At 38.4% G+C, this 17,640-nt stretch overlaps 1 protein-coding gene across 1 annotated transcript in view; it reads left to right on the top strand.

The window, feature by feature from the left end:
• Nucleotides 1-3,212: 3,212 nt before the first annotated feature.
• Nucleotides 3,213-17,640, top strand: part of LOC137294734 (tetratricopeptide repeat protein 27-like) — a 38,638-nt gene continuing 24,210 nt past the window's right edge. The window contains exons 1-9 of the mRNA XM_067825824.1: nucleotides 3,213-3,350; nucleotides 4,541-4,724; nucleotides 8,977-9,103; nucleotides 12,949-13,083; nucleotides 14,263-14,365; nucleotides 14,949-14,988; nucleotides 15,267-15,391; nucleotides 16,259-16,389; nucleotides 16,922-17,034. Of these exons, the coding sequence (XP_067681925.1) occupies nucleotides 3,290-3,350; nucleotides 4,541-4,724; nucleotides 8,977-9,103; nucleotides 12,949-13,083; nucleotides 14,263-14,365; nucleotides 14,949-14,988; nucleotides 15,267-15,391; nucleotides 16,259-16,389; nucleotides 16,922-17,034 (1,019 nt within the window). The 5' untranslated portion in view covers nucleotides 3,213-3,289. The remainder of the gene's footprint in view (nucleotides 3,351-4,540; nucleotides 4,725-8,976; nucleotides 9,104-12,948; nucleotides 13,084-14,262; nucleotides 14,366-14,948; nucleotides 14,989-15,266; nucleotides 15,392-16,258; nucleotides 16,390-16,921; nucleotides 17,035-17,640) is intronic.

Below are 17,640 nucleotides of genomic sequence, written 5' to 3'. Positions count from 1 at the left end.
ACCTGATAGTGCTCGCTAGGTATATTATTGGACCAAACTTCTGAGAACAATTTCTGACTACACGGAACACATATTACTGTATTTATAAACATTTTGTTTTCATGTATACTATTTGTCGCCACGTGTTTGTTTGACACAGAACTATATTGGAAAACAGTAAATCACATTCTGAAGGGTCCTTGGTTTTTGTTGCTTCTAAACTGACGAGCAAAAGAAAGTGCACAAGTATAATCCCAAATTTGCCTACTAACAATATAGTAACGTTATTGGAGAACTTTGAAAGGCACTTTCGAAGTTGTATAGATGAAGGAAAACCACAATGTATGGATCACTTGCTCGATGACGGTGTTAGTACCTACACCGAAACGTTGCACCCACTGCCATAAAGAAGTTGTCTATCCATGCATGGAACTTGGCTTTCCTCCGTTATTGAAGAACACTGATTGTATAGAACGCAATCATGGTGTTTCACTTGCCAAAATGCAACCAAAAACGTGTACGTGTTTTGCACGATTTTTCGCAAAATTGTGATTATTTTCATATGCAAGAGCAATATTCGTACAGAGGGTATCAAAACTGTTTGCCGTGAAGACTGAACAATCACGTGACAAAAATCTCACTAGAAAATGCCCAGACTGACGTCAGACTCAACGAGAACGGGCCACAGGAATGACATAAATGGGTGCTTCCAACAGCCTTATTGCAAGGACAATGCGTTGCACAAGGCAAACCATAATTCGGCTGTTTAACCGTTTCAGTATAACCGGTCAGACATGTGATCGACCCAGAACTGAACGTCCCAGAGTCACAACCCAAAGAGGATCGCTGTCAGCGGGTTATTCACCTACGAACCCAGATGTTCACGGTGACGTCATGAGAAGCCAGATCATTGGGTCATCGCGCGAGCCTATTCAGGGTGACAAGACGACTTCGTGATGCTGGCATTTGGGCCCACTGAGCGCTGCGTTGAAGTGGCCTTGACCCTCCAGCATCGTAGAACCCTCTGCAGTGGTCATAACTACATCGCTGTTTGTTGCTACAATGCAACTTTGCTGACAACATGTCATGGAAATATGTTGTTAGCCAACGTGCTATTGAATCGAAAAGGGGTTTGAGTGGTATCTTTCGCGTTCTTCAAAGCATAATCCTTTCCATAAATTTTATACTAGACTATATTGCCAATCTTGAGTTTGGGATCTGAAAAATGGTGCTTAAACACTTTGAAACTGTAGAAAAGATACAAATAACATTATTTAAGGTTGGCTATGAAGACACCTGCATGCATATGTTCCAGTAGGTGAAAGCGGACACTATCCTGTATGTATAGGAGAAAACGTCTATTTATACTACTTGAAAATCTTGTTCAGAACAGTTGCTTGAAGTAAATGATTCTATTTATACTACTGAGTCTAAAACTTTTGAAATGAAGTGTATGCCCCATTCCTTCATATTTAGAAATCTGTACCAACTTGGAAACTGATGCATGCATGTACAGAAGTACAATTTGCACACTACAAGGACTGTACACAGGCATCGTCTCTCCTCCCCCATCCAGGTATAACGAGTACAGGAAGCACAATCTACACACTACAAAAGTTGTTCGAAAGTTCATCCTTATCTGAATATTGCGAGGCTCATGTACCACTATGCTCTGAGATTCAAGTACCACAATGTTGCAAGATTCTTGTACCACTACTATGAGACTCATGTACCACAATGTTGCTGAAAGCGTTAAACACGTCATGACAGATAGATTACTTTAAAACAAGAAATGTTGAAATTACACATTGATATATAATCTTACCTGAAATCAGAACTGACCCAAGTCTCTATATTCACTGGCACTGTTGCTTATATGCCAGTCCGAATTTATATAGGGAGGGAGGTACCAATGGCTATTTAATCTTGAAGTAATATTAACTGGTAGCAGGTGTGTGCCTGCAAACCCAGGTTATTGGAACGGTTCTATAGATGAACGATCATGCTTTATTAGGGGGTTGTATAACATCTGAATTAATCGGCACGAGGTAATTAAACGAATTCTGGCTACGCTTCGGATCATTCATTTTCAAGATTATTGTACGTTTATGGCACAGATTAATGAAAAGTCCGTTCATTTGGCAATTTGTTCAAGCAATCTGGACAACGTATGACGATATTTAGTCATGTGTTCGACTGAGTGATCACCATACTCTCGTGTTCTCCAAGGATGTGTAATAACACCAACATTGTTTTCTGTATTCATAAACGATTCAGCTGTTGAAATATAGCATCTGCACTGTGATGCCCACTTTGACAAGGATCAGTCGAGTATTATGATGAGTATGATAGAGTTAATGCCCTTGAAGCTATACTTGATGGGCACTACTTGCAGCAAATGTTGGGCTGTATGGCCTGCTTGTATTCACGTATTTGTCAGTATCAAGTAAACTGACCTAATTCATGAATAGGTAACTTAATTATACAGTGAAGGAAGTAGCTTTGTTAACATGTGTAAATGTTACGTAAATGGCGGTTTCGGTTATATCATTGTCACACTTCGTATGGTCGTGTGGCCAAGTCTATCTTTCCCTATGGGTATAAGCAGGCTTGGGTACAAAACGGTTTAGCTCTATCAGGGAGACTATGCTGTAGATTATCCCTGGCTCTATTAACGCTGTGCAGAACCGGGCGTGAAGTAATTTTAGCATTCGGTAGAAAAAGCCTCCAAAATTGGCTCTCCGTGGTCAAATGGGCTGGGCATCATCAGTTTCAAACAGAAAAAAATGATAATTTACGTTTCTAGCGTAGCTAATTAACACGGTGTTCCTTGTAGTCATTCTAGCATGATAAGTGCCATTTGCAAATGGCCAGTAGAATACCTCAGATTCTGGAATAATATTGTCTTGATAATTATTTTGATTTCATTTACCTGTCCACTATATATAACATGCCTGAGTTTAAACTGACAGAAACTTATCTTCAAACCTTCCTGACCAGGTACACGGGCTTTAGGACGACAAATCCAACTGTCCGCGGAAAACATTTCACATTCTAACATTGATATTGAGAAGAATTGATGCCTATATTTGTTTATTATCATACATATTGCCACAGAACAGTATGTGACAGCCCTTGAGATATATTGAAATGGGGTTACGTTTTGACAAGCCCAATTTGTTTGAAGAAATACACTTGCCAAAGCTGCGGAGATATACTTTTAGCGGTACGCCAATTTCTCTTTCGAGTCTTCCCATAGTGCATTTGCCAATATGTCAGCCTCCATGTAAATGCGTGAGTTTGAGTAATAATGTTTGTCAAGGAGGCTGAAATAGCTGTGTTGTTCGGTTACACTCCGTCCCGAGTGCAGGGTATGTATGTATCTGGTACCTGGAGTGTTATTTTCACAAAACACACGTTGTATTTAACTATAAAAACCGATCCTCGATCCACTCTGTGGCTGTTAAGTCATGGCCAGTGACTCCTTGTTGAGAATGAATCATTCAGTGTAGTGGGAGCGGCAAAGGCTAGTTGATCAGTGGGTAAGAGTTCCGCCCGTACCCCTCCTCCCAAAACATTAACTTACGAACTGTCACTCAAATTAATCACAAGGTATACCATCAATAATGTGTGTAAGGCATGAAAAACAATATATGACTTGCAATAACTGCCGTTCCCGAATTCAGCCTCGGGAATCGAACGGGTGTCCACATCTGTTGAGGTCAGCGTAACAACATCGCCATATGTAAGCTGTTTTCCATACAACTTATCAATACTCAAGAAAAGTACAACGTACCTCTACTGACCTCCCCAGTAAACGGAGCCAATGTCCTCTGCAATGTTTCTCGGTACTACAGCGATACATATACTTGCCCCTGTAGGTTCAGATGTAAACAACCTCCAGGGGCATGACTTGTGACACTCTTCTGCAGTGACAGTCTTTTCCTAAAAAAATAAGCTATAGCCCCAACAACACCTCATACCTAAATGCATTCAACAAGGGTGGTCAAAGATGGATAAGTATAAAAATGTAATAGTAGGAACTAAGAACAAAACTCACCAAGACAGGTGCTTCTTCGAACGACACCATGTTTTGCTGTGTGAGTTTCCATTCGCGAAATCACGAATGTGAGCCGAAAAATCTCCGAAGACGGCCGAGTGTGTTTCAAGTATTACCGACATTGCTTCCGATATGGCCGATGTGTTTCAGTTATTACCGCTAAATTGCCGATATGGTTGCAATTGTTTTGAGAGTGGGCTGCGTTTGTTTACATTTGAGATGCAATTCCTTCAAATTTGCTGTAATTCCTTCAATTACTTAGGGGGGCCGGAACTCGTATTCCAGCCAAGGCCTACATCACACCTTGGTATAGTGCGAAGTCATCTAGTTATATGCTGGACTAGTAGTTATTATGATATTGATAACAAATAAACACAATTTGAAGTTTAAATTCATCTAAGATTGATATAATCATAACTATTTCATTTTCTTGACTGCAATTTATGTTTCATAAATATACTTAGTCCCCAGTATAACTGTTTATTGGTCATTCCTTTTCAGATGGTGGTTCTGACACAGAACTGTTGGAATGTTTTTTAGATGGGAAATATGAAGATGTCCTGAAACATGGCATTGGTGAAAAACTTCTGAAGGAAAACCCTGGAAACAAGGACAGCTTGGTGGAAATAGTTTCACACAATGTAGAGACATTTCTTCTCAATTCAGACAGAGATAGAGATATTTTGTGAGTCATTATGCTCCACTTTTTGTTATATGATCATATACAGATAATAACACTATATCAGCCATTAGTTGATAATTGATCCCACTGATCACAAGATTGGCCATTGCATCTAAGATCACTGCAGACCATTCCCAGGTGAATCAATTAACTTTTGTAAAAAAGCCCAGAAGAGACACATATTAGCATGGAATCATGTATTTCTTGTGTCAAGTCTTGGATGACAGACACAATGCTTTTAACTTAATGCAGATAAAACTGAAGTAACAGTAATTTCTATTACTCACAGAAATGTTGCATATACACTCTTGTTTTTGGCCAGGAGTCCATTTCAATCTCTCAGTCTGTAAGAGGTCTTTGAATCTACCTTGACCCTTCCTAACCCACTGGATGCCAAGTTTTTATGCCCCCTCCATTTATCATGTTTATGGCTGGGAGCATATAGGGCAGTCTAAGTAAACTTATCCACACTTTTTTCGTTACACTCCACCACTGAGTCTAACAAAACCTTATGGGAGGTCGCGTCAGGTAACCTTTGAGATTGACAAATCAGAACAGTTGAATATTTGATTGGACTGTCATTGACTGCTCAAAGGTTACCAGACGCGACCTTCTACTAGGTTTTGTTAGACTCAGTGGTGTAGTGTAACGAAATACACTGAGATGAGGTTTATTTAGACTGCATATAGGGTTACCCTCCATGTCTCTCCATCTGTCCATACGATACAGGTTATGTACTCTATCCACTTCTCCATGAAAAAAGCGCTCTGTGGAATTCAATGAACTTGTACATGGGCTTTCTTGGGACTCTAATGGTATGCATCTCATTTTTTGTTTTGTGTGTTATTGTTATTTTTTGTAAGATTTGAACTTGATACATTTTGCTGAATTTATCTATGTTGATAGTGTAATAAGGGATGAAGACGGGATGTACGTTATCCACTTCTAAAAAACTACTTTATGGAATTCATTAGATTACACATGTGCTTAATAGGGACTCTAAAGGTATGCATCTCATATTTCAATTTTTACAGTTTATTTATTTTTCCAATGTCAAAGGCGTTTGTACTTACATTACTTTTGCTGAATTTCTTTCTGAATATAGCGCCCAACAGAATTGATTGAGGTTCTATGTGTGTTTCTTTTGGACTCTAAAGGTGTGCATCTCATACCTTGTTCATCCAATTTCTTAATTTTATCACTTCTACAGATATTTGAACTTAGTTGAATATGGTTCTATTCATTCTGTTCATCCCATACAACAGCTGATGTACTTTATCCACTTCTCCTCAAAAACCACTGCACAAAACTCATTTAGCTTACATACAGCTGTTACAGAGACTCTAAAAGTGTGCCTCTCATATTTTGTTTTTTCATTTTATAGTTTTTTTGTATGTTTAGAGACATTTGAACTCAGATAAATTTTGCGGAATTTCTCTCTAATGATAGTGAAATAGGGGATTAAGTCTATTCACTTCTCCACAAAAACCACTCAAGAGAATCGATCAAGCTTTTATACGTCTTTCATTGGGGCTCGAAAGGTGTGCATCTCATAGTTGCACAGGTGTTTATTGGACTTGTTTTGTAGACCAGACCACTCTTGCTCTTAGTGTAGGGAATGCTTCCTACAGCAGGTGGCGGGAATTTTGTCTTGTATTTTTTCTAGCACACATTTTCATAAGATCTGGAATGTGGACATTTTGTGATAATTGCACTCACATGATCCTGGATCTACCTGCACCTTTAATATTACACAGAATTGTAGAATACTAAATTTCTTATCTAATGGTATACATTCAAGTGCCAGTACAATTGAGCTTAGAGAATTACACACTGCAAATATTGTTAAAAATTTTGGTATGTATTGGAAAATAGTAAATTTCTCTGCTTGTTTTGTGCACTGATAAAAGCACTGTGCTATGATTTTTTTTATTTGGCATGTGTGGAAAGTGTGAGCAAAGAAAGTAAGCGTGATATCTGTGCGATATGAAATGGGTTAGCGTGCTTCTGCATAAAGTCATACGCTCAATCTCAAAAATAGCTCACAATAAATGTTGAATATGGATTTTCTTTTATCATGTGAAATGACATCAGAAAAAGACAATAACCCTGTTATGCTTAGAACTAGCTCAATGCATAATTTATATGGAAAAGAAATGACTATGTACTGCATGAGAAAGCATGTAATAGCGATTTGGATGTCCCTATCCATGATATAAATTAGTTCTCAGATTACCGTATTCTCTTCTTTGTGTTGATGTATTTTGACTAATCTTGCATCATTATCAACAGAGTACTAGTCATATCTTCTGTTATAATGAAGTTAATGAACTAACTGATGTCATTATTGTTTTATGTATTTTGCAATGTTTGAAAAAGACAGCATTGGTAAGCTGATTAGTATATATCTCACTTAATTTCCATTAATTGTATGGAAGTTCCCCACTGTGATATTGCTGGAATATTGCTAAATGTGGCATAAATATAAACTCACTCACTCACTGAAAGGTCTCTGTGTCAAAATTTAACAGTCATGAGACATGAAATGAATGATTTTACCACACAGATAGTGTCCTGAATGTGTCAACAATTAGACATATTGACTGTATGTCTTCTTGTGAGCAACATGCACATCTTTTGGGCATCAACTTTATGTACATGAAAAATAATGTTTCACACCACCCGAATACATTTTTAGGATAAGAATTATCTTTGTTTATGATTATGTAGCAATTTCTCTTTATAAGTATGCAATGTAAGATGCAAGAAGATAGGATTTTTGTTTGGAGCTACTAACTACAAGATATGGATGTAAGGTTTATCTAAATAAATAAATACATAATTCATAAATACATGGTTTATATATTTTTCAACAATATTTGTATAAATTTAGTTAGAGTTTCATATTCTGTCACCGCAATATTTTTTAAATTTAATCGAACATGAATTGATGATATTATCCACAAAAATGATAATGAATAATAAAATCTCTTAGACAATTGTGCAGCTAGTCAATCAATGTATGTCATTGTTTTGTTTGTGAAAGACATAATTCAGTGATCATGACAAGTCCTTTGAATCTGTGTGCATATACATTTCATGAAATGTATAAATTGTTTTCATTATCAGTTTTACTTATAAGGTTGAGTGAATTTGCTGTTCATTAACCTGTTCATATGAAACTGAAATATTAGTCCCAATGTACTTGATAGTGTACATCATAGGAACTAAAGTACATGTATCAGTTAGACATTTGACCTTCTAACACTTGTCTAAAGGTTGAAAATGTGGTGTACAACACTAAATGTGCCAATTTCTTACTTAAATATGATTCAAAGGAAGGGTAGGGTGATTATGTTTGATCTTGCTCAGCTGACCTTCACCTCAAAGAAATTGCCTAATATGTACAACAACATCGTCATATGACATCACTACATACGTTTTGCTGATGAGGGTAAACAGGATTTTGCGAGGACCCTGTGCATTGTTCTATTTGTTTAGCGCTTTCATTGTAAGCAAGAGAAAAAGTCAGCAACAGCTATAATTACTGTTGTTGTTTTCTGTGATTTTGTATCTGTCATGGCATCATGCTACACGGAAACTTTGACAACTTCTGATGAATTTAAGTCATTGCACTGTATCGATTTCTGATTTCCCATCTCTTGCTTCGATGCTCTTTCCATGCATGTCCGAAAGGTATTGCTGACTGGATGTCCCAGACATTCAGAAAATGCTACATAGTGTAAAATGGTTTTTGTTATACAATCCCAACAGGCACAGTCTTTCCAGCACAGTGTTCATTTTCACTTCCAATATCTTTTGTTTGATGTCATCTAGACATCGGGACAATTTGATTCAAATATGTATGGGGAATTCAATAATGTATTTGTCACATCTGATTATGAAATATATGTAATGAACTTGGCGTCTTAATACTAGCTTTTGCTAAACATGATTTTTGTAAACACTGTCCAGTATGGAGGATTTTGTTCTCTGGTGTTTGTGTTAGTGTATTTTCAAAAACACCCAACTGATTCTTGGACTTTAAATATATGAGTAGGTCTAAGTGTGAGTCATATAGGTCATCTGTGCATGTATGCAGGTAAGCCTGCTTGTCTGTGTAATGTCCATTGTTGTAACATACTCAAGTGCATTCAGGCCATTGTGAACAGAGCGTTTTTCCCTTTCTGAACTTTTCCTTTATTTTTTTATTTTTTACACATATTGACATCACTGTGTGTTACCATGGTTACAGACAGTTGGAGGTTCTGCTGGTGGGAGCATCATGCCTGCAGCTGTTTGTACAGAACAACTGGACGGGACCATTGACCGACACACAAGTGACCGAGTACCTCACCCCCTCTGTATGCCAGTCACATAAGGTGATGATTATGGCAGCGATGCTATGCTATCCTCATCATGTTATATCATATCATTTGTGAGCTATGCACATTTAATGCTAATTCTGGCCCAAATATTTTCTTTTGTTTCAAATATTTTCTTAGTTTACAGTTGCCTTATTCACCAGTTCACGCAGTTTTGAAGAAAGTGAACATGATTCAACACATGCATTGAAAGCTGCATATTTATTTTGAATCTATGATGAATGGGCTTTCTGAGAGTGTTAAATGTAAATTTCTGAAAAATATGCACATAGGTGAAATTCACTGTCGAATATTGTCTTTTGTCCATATTTGACTCTTTAATTTCTTCCTTTTACATTTTCATTCATGTCATCCTTTAACTTCAACATCTATAAGTGGCTGTTGAAAATTTTGTTCAGTTATCTTCATAAATAGCAGATTTTCCTTATCCTGACTCATGCTTATTATGCTTATCTCCGAAGATAGTGAAACACTTGAAATCCCTTGAAGCTACCTTCCTTTGAAGCGGGCATGCAGTACACTCACCCACAGGAAGCCTCCCTGTTTCCCATCACATCGCTCACATGTCCTGTGACTCTCTCCTCTATCGCCCGACGTGACTATTGTAGTCAACTTGAGTCCCTATATCCTTAATATCCTTTTATATTTTGGTCCTTTATGCAAAATGTAGCATTATGCAGCTTTGTTCTGTATTAATTATCGTTACAATATGAAATTATGGGTAAATGTACAGATTGTTAATATTGTTGAACATGTATTTCATCATGTGAGATTACGTTTTCACTGATGAAATTGTACACCTGGTGTAGGTTATATCTGTCTGCGGCTGTTCCATATAATTATGTCCTACTTGCACAGTTATTTGTTTTTCCAGTCTCCACACCATGGAAAGACATTATTTACACCCTAGATAGCAGTCTACAGTGGCATTCAGTTGTCTTCAAGAGGCAAGAGGTCTTCTCTGTTGTCACTAGCAAGTCTTACTACTGAAAGTCATTGGAAAGATAGAAACGATGATGATGCTGCAACTGACTTTTGTTGCAACCTGCTGGTCAGTAAGAGAATGGCTCCCAGTATTCACTGAGGAACTAGGACAACCATCACTGAGCCTCCCAGAATGGAAGAACCTACTTGTCCATCCACACAACAAACAAGCAATCAGATATCTTTCCAACTAGACATATGCATTGTATCTAAGCCTGCTTGAAACATCAAGGCTATTCCACTAGAGTGGCGAATTCAGTCACCTTAGGTCTATGTAGATCAACTCGCACCTTATATGATGATAGATGGATGTGATTTGAGACATACACCAAGCGGAAGCTCTTCACTGCATCGAAATCCACACATCTTTACATAGTGGACTACTTATGTCACCTACATCATACTAGAGGAATTAAAGATTCTACACTATCTACCTTCTTAGCAGCACTCAGCTTCGTCATCACTATGTGATTTTGGATCAAGCTGACAAAAGTGTTGGAATTACTCACCCTTGTACACTCGTTCAAGCTGGAACACCAAGAAAGTAGATTTAAGGCACCAGCTTTATACATGGATGTTGTACTCCAACATCTCACCGCAACGGCAGCATGGATGTCAGAAATACATGCTCTGGTCTTCAGTTCACACGATTTGACACCGATCTGTGTGAGATTGTGCACCAAGGACTGATATGGAATTTATTGCCAAAAATCAACTGCCTGAACAACCGGTACGACAATTCCGCATCCCGGCATTATTGACAGTCCTCATGCCACATGATACACAGGATTTATCATTATACTAAGTCAAAGCATTGAAAATATATCTTCAGCGAACCGAGTCAAGGGGACAAAGTTCAACCGCCTATTGATCCCACTATCTACTTAGACACTTACGGAAGTATCGTGCAACACTATCTCAGTATGGATGAGAGCCATTACACGAGCCTCCAATCCACAAGAAGTAAGAGCCTTGGCTTGAACAGCTGCTCTACATGAAAACAGCTTGCTTACCAATGATAATGGAGGGCTGGTTGTGGAGATCATCCAGCGTGTTTGCCAACCACCACCTACGAGACATCACCACTAAGGACATCACTGGCATTCACCAGTTTGGGCAACTTGTTGTACCACAACAACTAATGTTTCTACAGAGGCGCTGTGTTTCACTCACCTTCTTTTTATTGAGAGTGATGTTGACCCTGTACTTGTAAAGGAGACACTTGTACATAAGAAGGGTCGAACTCTATGATGAGGACATCATGAATAAAGAGTTGCTATCGATAGCTAGTTGTAGGAAGAAACTTGTGTATCTAAAATCTCACTCTTTATCACGTGACTTGTTGAGACCAAGACACTCTAGTGTAAAATGCACACCTCTTGAATAGAAAAGCATGAGTGATTATGACCCTGCAGTCATTATGAAGATACTTGTACATGAAGAAGAGTCACATCTGGTTTTGACTGGAAATCTTGACGTATGGTTGCATTAGATACTAGCGGGATGCCAGCTGTTCTATATATCCTCATGTTCCAGTCAATGAAAGCTTCAAGAGAAGACAAGATAGACTGGATGTGATGCCCCCTATCTCACGGATGAATATTGGAAGAACTGAACTGAACTGTCGCTGGAATGGGGGAAGTTCTGGACGTACTTTGGCAGTCAACAGAATCCAGCCTGGTCTGACTCACTACCATTTCCTTTGGATTTTGTAAGCATAATAAGCATGAGTCAGGATAAGGAAAAATATGTAATTTTCAGAATAAAATTTGATATTTTATACTTATGCTGACTCATGATGTCAAGCCCCCTCAACCGTCCCTCTCAGGCACGCTGAATTCCAAGTAATTCTCGCGTCAGGCTTATAGAATTATGCAGAGAGTGACAGGGCTGGTCATGTGACCAATGTAGCAGGAAACAGGGAGGCTCCCTGTGGGTGGGTGTATTGTACAGCCGGTTCAAAGAAAGGTAACTTCAATGGATTTCAAGTGTTCCACTATCTTCTGAGATACGTAAGCATAATAAGCATTAGTCAGGATCAGGAAAATCTGCTATTATATGAAAATAACTGAACAAAATTTTCAACAGTCATTGATAGATGTTGAAGTTATTGGATGACATGAAAACGTAAAAGGCAGAAATTAAAGAATCAAATACAGACAAAAGACAATATTCAACAGTGAATTTCACCTATGTGCATATGTTTGCATAATGGGAGGAGATAAACATAATAAGCATGAGTCAGGATACATATAAAATATCAGTGTTATTCAGAAAATTACATTTGTAGAGACATTTTTGTGTGACGTGCAGAATTTCTCTCTCTCTCTGATCAGGCACTCACGTGAATGAGTGCCCCCTTCTCAGGTAGTCACTTTTACATGTTTCGGGAGGCCGTCTCTCGTACATTTTATGTTGAGATAATGTATTGTCTGCTCGGCTGGTAGCTGTCTGTGCACAGAAGTGGGACTGCTGGGAAAAGGTTGTGGTGAAATACGGCACATGTGAGCATTGGGGCCGAGTCTGCATGAAGGAATGTTGAGAGTGTGTCATGTAAAATAAGAATAAAAATTGTCAGTGAAATCACTATGTTACATCCTCTACTGTTCACAGTGCTGCTGTACGACAGAGTACCAGCTGTAGTTGTTGTAATGTTTACAAGCAAGTTTTGCATAGAAGTGTCTCTTGAGCTAGCATGACAGTTTGATTAAGTAACAGCTTTCTGTCCACATGACCAGTGAGATTGTCTCCACTGTTTGACTCCAGGATCTGAGCAAATACAGTAAACATGATAAGCAGATAAAATGTTTCTTTCCATATGTTTTTTACAACAGAACATACATCTGTTTTGTTTCCAGGCCTTCATAGAGAACATACTGAATGATCTGAGTCTGGACGGTGCCCCAGTATACAGCCTGGCCAGACATATCACATATCTGTATCTGGCAAGAGTTATCTTCCTTTGTTGCCGTGACCTTTTGAAAAGTTTGCAGGTAAATAAATACACAGTATAATATTGCCACTGATAGAGAGCCATTGTTTTTTCTGAACATTGTAACTGTTTCTAACATTAAGATCATGGTTGTTTATTTATTTTGTCTATCTTTACTTACCTGTGTATGTTGTATGATCTGATGATGTGGGAATTCAGATTTCGTGGCTTGGTGGGTTGCATGTCATAGTGTTCAGTTTTGAAGTCACACATGTGGATGCCGTGACAGTAAGGGTAATTGATGTGGGTCAATGGGAAATGCGTTTACATTTTGATGATCAGTGAAAACAGTCGGGGATATGGAAATTGGTCATCTGATGAGTAGGTTTCCTGGCAGGTTTAAAATATGTAAGGTTCATGTATGGGTAAATGTAGAAATAGGAAAGTTCATGTGGGTACTTTTTTTCAGTGGTTTCTGCATGGTGTCACTCTGCTTATCAACAGATGAGTTGGAATTGACATTTGAAAACCATTTCAGTAAATTGTCCCCCCACTAATGGTCAAGTCCATTGTGTTCTGCTGTTGTCCACTTACCTTCATATGATTTACTGATACGAACAGTTATGGTGAATATGGCAAAATCTAAAGTGATTCATTTTGTTCTTCAGAAATAAAAACATTTGTAATCCAGAAATAATGCTATGTAACCAGGGGTTTACATGATACACAAATTTATGTGAAAACGGATATGGTAAATGCAGAAAAATATACCTTGTGACCACAGGGATGCACCAAAATATCCAAAGTACCAACTTTGGAACAAGAAATATGAAGTTCCTGAAATTTAAGTAGTTTGTAAATCTTGTTGTCCATCATGCTTCATGATTATACGTCATGCTCCTGAATTTAGTAACTAGGGGGTCTAGTGGACTGCTAGTTTTATAGGTCAAGGTAACAACCCATGTACACTGATCACTGAATTGGTTGACATCTTGTCTCTCAAGGTGGCAACACATAGGGCGACTGTAGCCGGCTGTAGTGGCCACTGCTTACCTTCACAATACAGTGACCAGAGTCTCAGGTGTTGTCATCGGATGGTGGAGTAGCCTAGTGGTTAAGGTATTCGCTCATCACACTGAAGACTCAGGTTTGAATCCCCACATGACTTAAGTACAATGTGTGAAGCCTATTTCTGGGTTTGAATCTCACCACACAACCCACTCAGAGACTTTCCTTGCAGACGTCTGACTGGTGGCTGATGAGGTACATCATAATTCATCAGGAACTGCTGGAGGAGAAGTCGCCCACTCTCAAGGCCATTGTCCTGGAAGTCATAGATGAAGGTCAGCTGTTCGTAACCTTTATAGTATAGGCATATGTTGAAAAAGTGTAATTCATCAGTTATAATTCAAAGTATAATTCAACAGTTCAAAGCAGCATTCTGTAGTGAGAAAGATGTTATGGCAGTGAACATCAACTGTTTGGAACTAGACACATTCCTCAGTAGGTTTGATCACAGGCAAACTGTAACGTAGATAAGGTTGCGCAACAGAGAGAAATGTCTAGTCTTTCTATGTGTGAGCAAAGGTTGACATCGGGCTTCCCCTGCTTTGGTTTGAAAAATATATTTTATATTAAAATAAAATATCAGCATAATTAAAGGTAAACACACATTTACTCACAGAGATGTACTGTCAGATTTCCAACCTCATGCTTAATTTCTTGCATAAAATACGCTTAATTCAGCATTTTAAGTGCAACTCATGAATTGTCAAATCATTCCTCACCTCCATTGCCCCTACCAGCTTCCAGTTCCTCTTGTGATTTCCTCATACATTGTTGCAAAGACATCATACTGGAGTAAAGCATCTCATCCATGATCCAGTCAGTTACAATCCCCTCAAGCATTGACTGGTTCTGTTGCAGTGTCCAAGAAGGAACCACTAATCACGAGTGAAGACAACAGGTGAGCTGAATACCCAGAGCTGTCTGCGTGGTTACAGGATATAAATCTCACTGTATGAGACCAGCAGACATGTTTTGTGTAACACTGTTCAAGTGTGAGCTGTTGATTTACTGTAGCTTACTAGTTCAGAAGTTACACATTTGTTAGCATAATGGCAGAGAGAAAGCATGTTCACATTGTCCTGCCTGACTGACTTAGCATGTACATTGAAGTAGGCTCCAGATTCAGTACCGATCTATCCGGTTTGTTTCCTGGTTCATATATGGTACGGCTTTCAGGGATGTGGCCATCTTGTTCCACCTGGAGGCTGGACATCTGTGTCACACGTTCTATGAGTACAAGAGGGCCACAACATGCTTCAGTGCTGCCCGGAAACTGTCTGGCTTGCAGGTGGAGCTGACAGGTATTTCCTTCTCTCATTTCCGGTCTGTGTGTGTTCTGCTGAAGATTTGATATAAACCCCTTTTGTCTGATTTGCATTACAGTCATTCCTTGCCATGATGTGCAGCCATGGATGACCTTATGCATTATGGGGCACTTTAAACAAAAAATCTTTAAAATTGTTCACTTTCATTTTTACATCACATAAGAGAATGAGACTTTCTTACTTTTCACACATATCTTTTGGACTTACATTATTAAGATAACAAGTATTTTGGCATGTCTAAAACTGCAAAATTGATTTCATAAATTGTTGGTGTGGAGTAGATATTTTTCTAATATTTGTACCTTAGATAGTTTATAAATCAAGCAGATTTTCTTTGGAGAAATTTATGCTTAAATTGCAATTGGCTCGTGGCTCATGTACTGGCTGTTAATTTGTTCCACTGATGTTAGGCAAATGTGCTTTTTGTTATGTAGGGTCACATAAACTTCTCTCTCTGGAGTCATAGTAACATCTCAGAGCTTATTGTTCCTTGATCTTTCTGTGAAGAGGATGAGTAATCATTCAGTGTATAAATGCAGAACTTGATACATTGTGTGATTCTGTGAAATAAGCCCTGTCCAACCGCCCGAGACAGGCTGGATTTCTGACGGAGGGTCTAGATTTACAACTAGTCAGTAGATGGTCTGGTAAAAAATATTAAGTGTTCCATACATCAGAATAAATGCATCATATCTTGCTGTCTGGTCTGGTTAGATCCATTTTGGACTGGTAGCATTTTAAAGTTACCAACCCTGATGTCTGGCAGGGTTTTTTTGCTTATTTCATGCACTGTTCATGTGAAAATACAAGGCTGAACTCTCTATCTATTTTGGGTTGTTCCAGGGGCACTGGGCAAAAGGACCAAGTTCCAGCAGGAGGCGAAGGCTCAACTGATGCTAAAGGTTATGCGGCCAGATACGGACAGTTCAACTGGAACATTTGAAAGCAAGACAAGTGAAATTATCATCCCGAAGGTAAATCATAATGATGACTTGTGAGAGTTGTTAGTACGGGACTGTGCATGATAAGCATGATAATGACTCATGAGAGAATTGAAAACACATCACACACATGGATCCTGTGGAGCATCACTTGGAGCAGTTAATCCTGTTAAGTATCCAGTGTCTTTGTAAATTTGACTCTAACTTTTAGTCATATATGTGATAGAGTTGTGTCCCTTTGGACTACCATAAATTAACGGGAGATGACTCTTCTTGTCACTGACAAGTCTCCAACAACCTGTTCTTGTTGTAGGAGTCAAGACTGTCCTTTAACCCAAGAAAAAAGTTATCTTATTGGAAACATGTACCTACTATAATAAATTATAAGAAAATCCAAAAAGATTCTGAAAATCCAAAACCCAATCAAGCCAGAATCCTGCAAATTTAGACAGAGGCTACCATTGAGTTAGACTTATTATTTTGTCATTCTTGATGATGCTGATATGAGATTGTTAGAAGGTTGAGTACTGACTGTCAGTGTTAACTGAAACCCCTCCGTGTACAGAACGTGGCTCTGGATGATGATACAGTGCTGGATGGTGTGCAGCTCTCGGAGACAGATCAGGAATTGTGTGTGCGCCTCTCACAACTAGACCAGGCTGTTGTCTTTGGAATCATGTGAGTACATATAGTTACAAGAATATTTTCTGTAATTTGTATTAGTATTGATTATGTTATAGTTTTATTATTGGGTCACAGTATTTAGAGTTTTGAGTGATAGTTACTATGGTCACATTTCGTATCACAGTAATAGTGTTTTAGCGGCAAGCCTTTAAGATAGTGCTTTTGAGTTTGACTAGGTTTGACTAAATTGCATTGTATTAGAATCCTCTATTGTGAATCTTTGTATCTTGCTCTTTGGTCAATACATATTACTGAATATTTTAGACTTGTCAGTGTTATAATTTGCTTGTTCCGAGGGGACTTCTTATACCTTTTGACAAATTTTTAGCCGTAACAGTAGTATGTCATGTGAAAGTTGTTCTCACAGTTTTTGTCTTTTGTCAAAGTGGTATGACAGCCGTCATGAGGTGAATTTCAAGTTGAATCACAGAAGAAGAAATTGCGTAACTAGTAGATCAGAAACAGAATTGTTTTTAAATAGGGCTGTCTCCATTCTGGTCACTTTCATTATGTTTAAAGTTTGATATGACAATTTGCTGTCACATTAATGTCAGTGCTTGTATTTATCCTGTGTGGATCCTGGCCATTTTGTGTTGTTCA

Source organism: Haliotis asinina, chromosome 8 (genome assembly GCF_037392515.1).
Source record: "Haliotis asinina isolate JCU_RB_2024 chromosome 8, JCU_Hal_asi_v2, whole genome shotgun sequence".
In the NCBI taxonomy this organism is placed as follows: Eukaryota; Metazoa; Mollusca; class Gastropoda; order Lepetellida; family Haliotidae; genus Haliotis; species Haliotis asinina.
The sequence above is the reverse complement of the archived record's forward strand: the minus strand, read 5'-3'. Positions and strand labels throughout refer to the sequence as shown.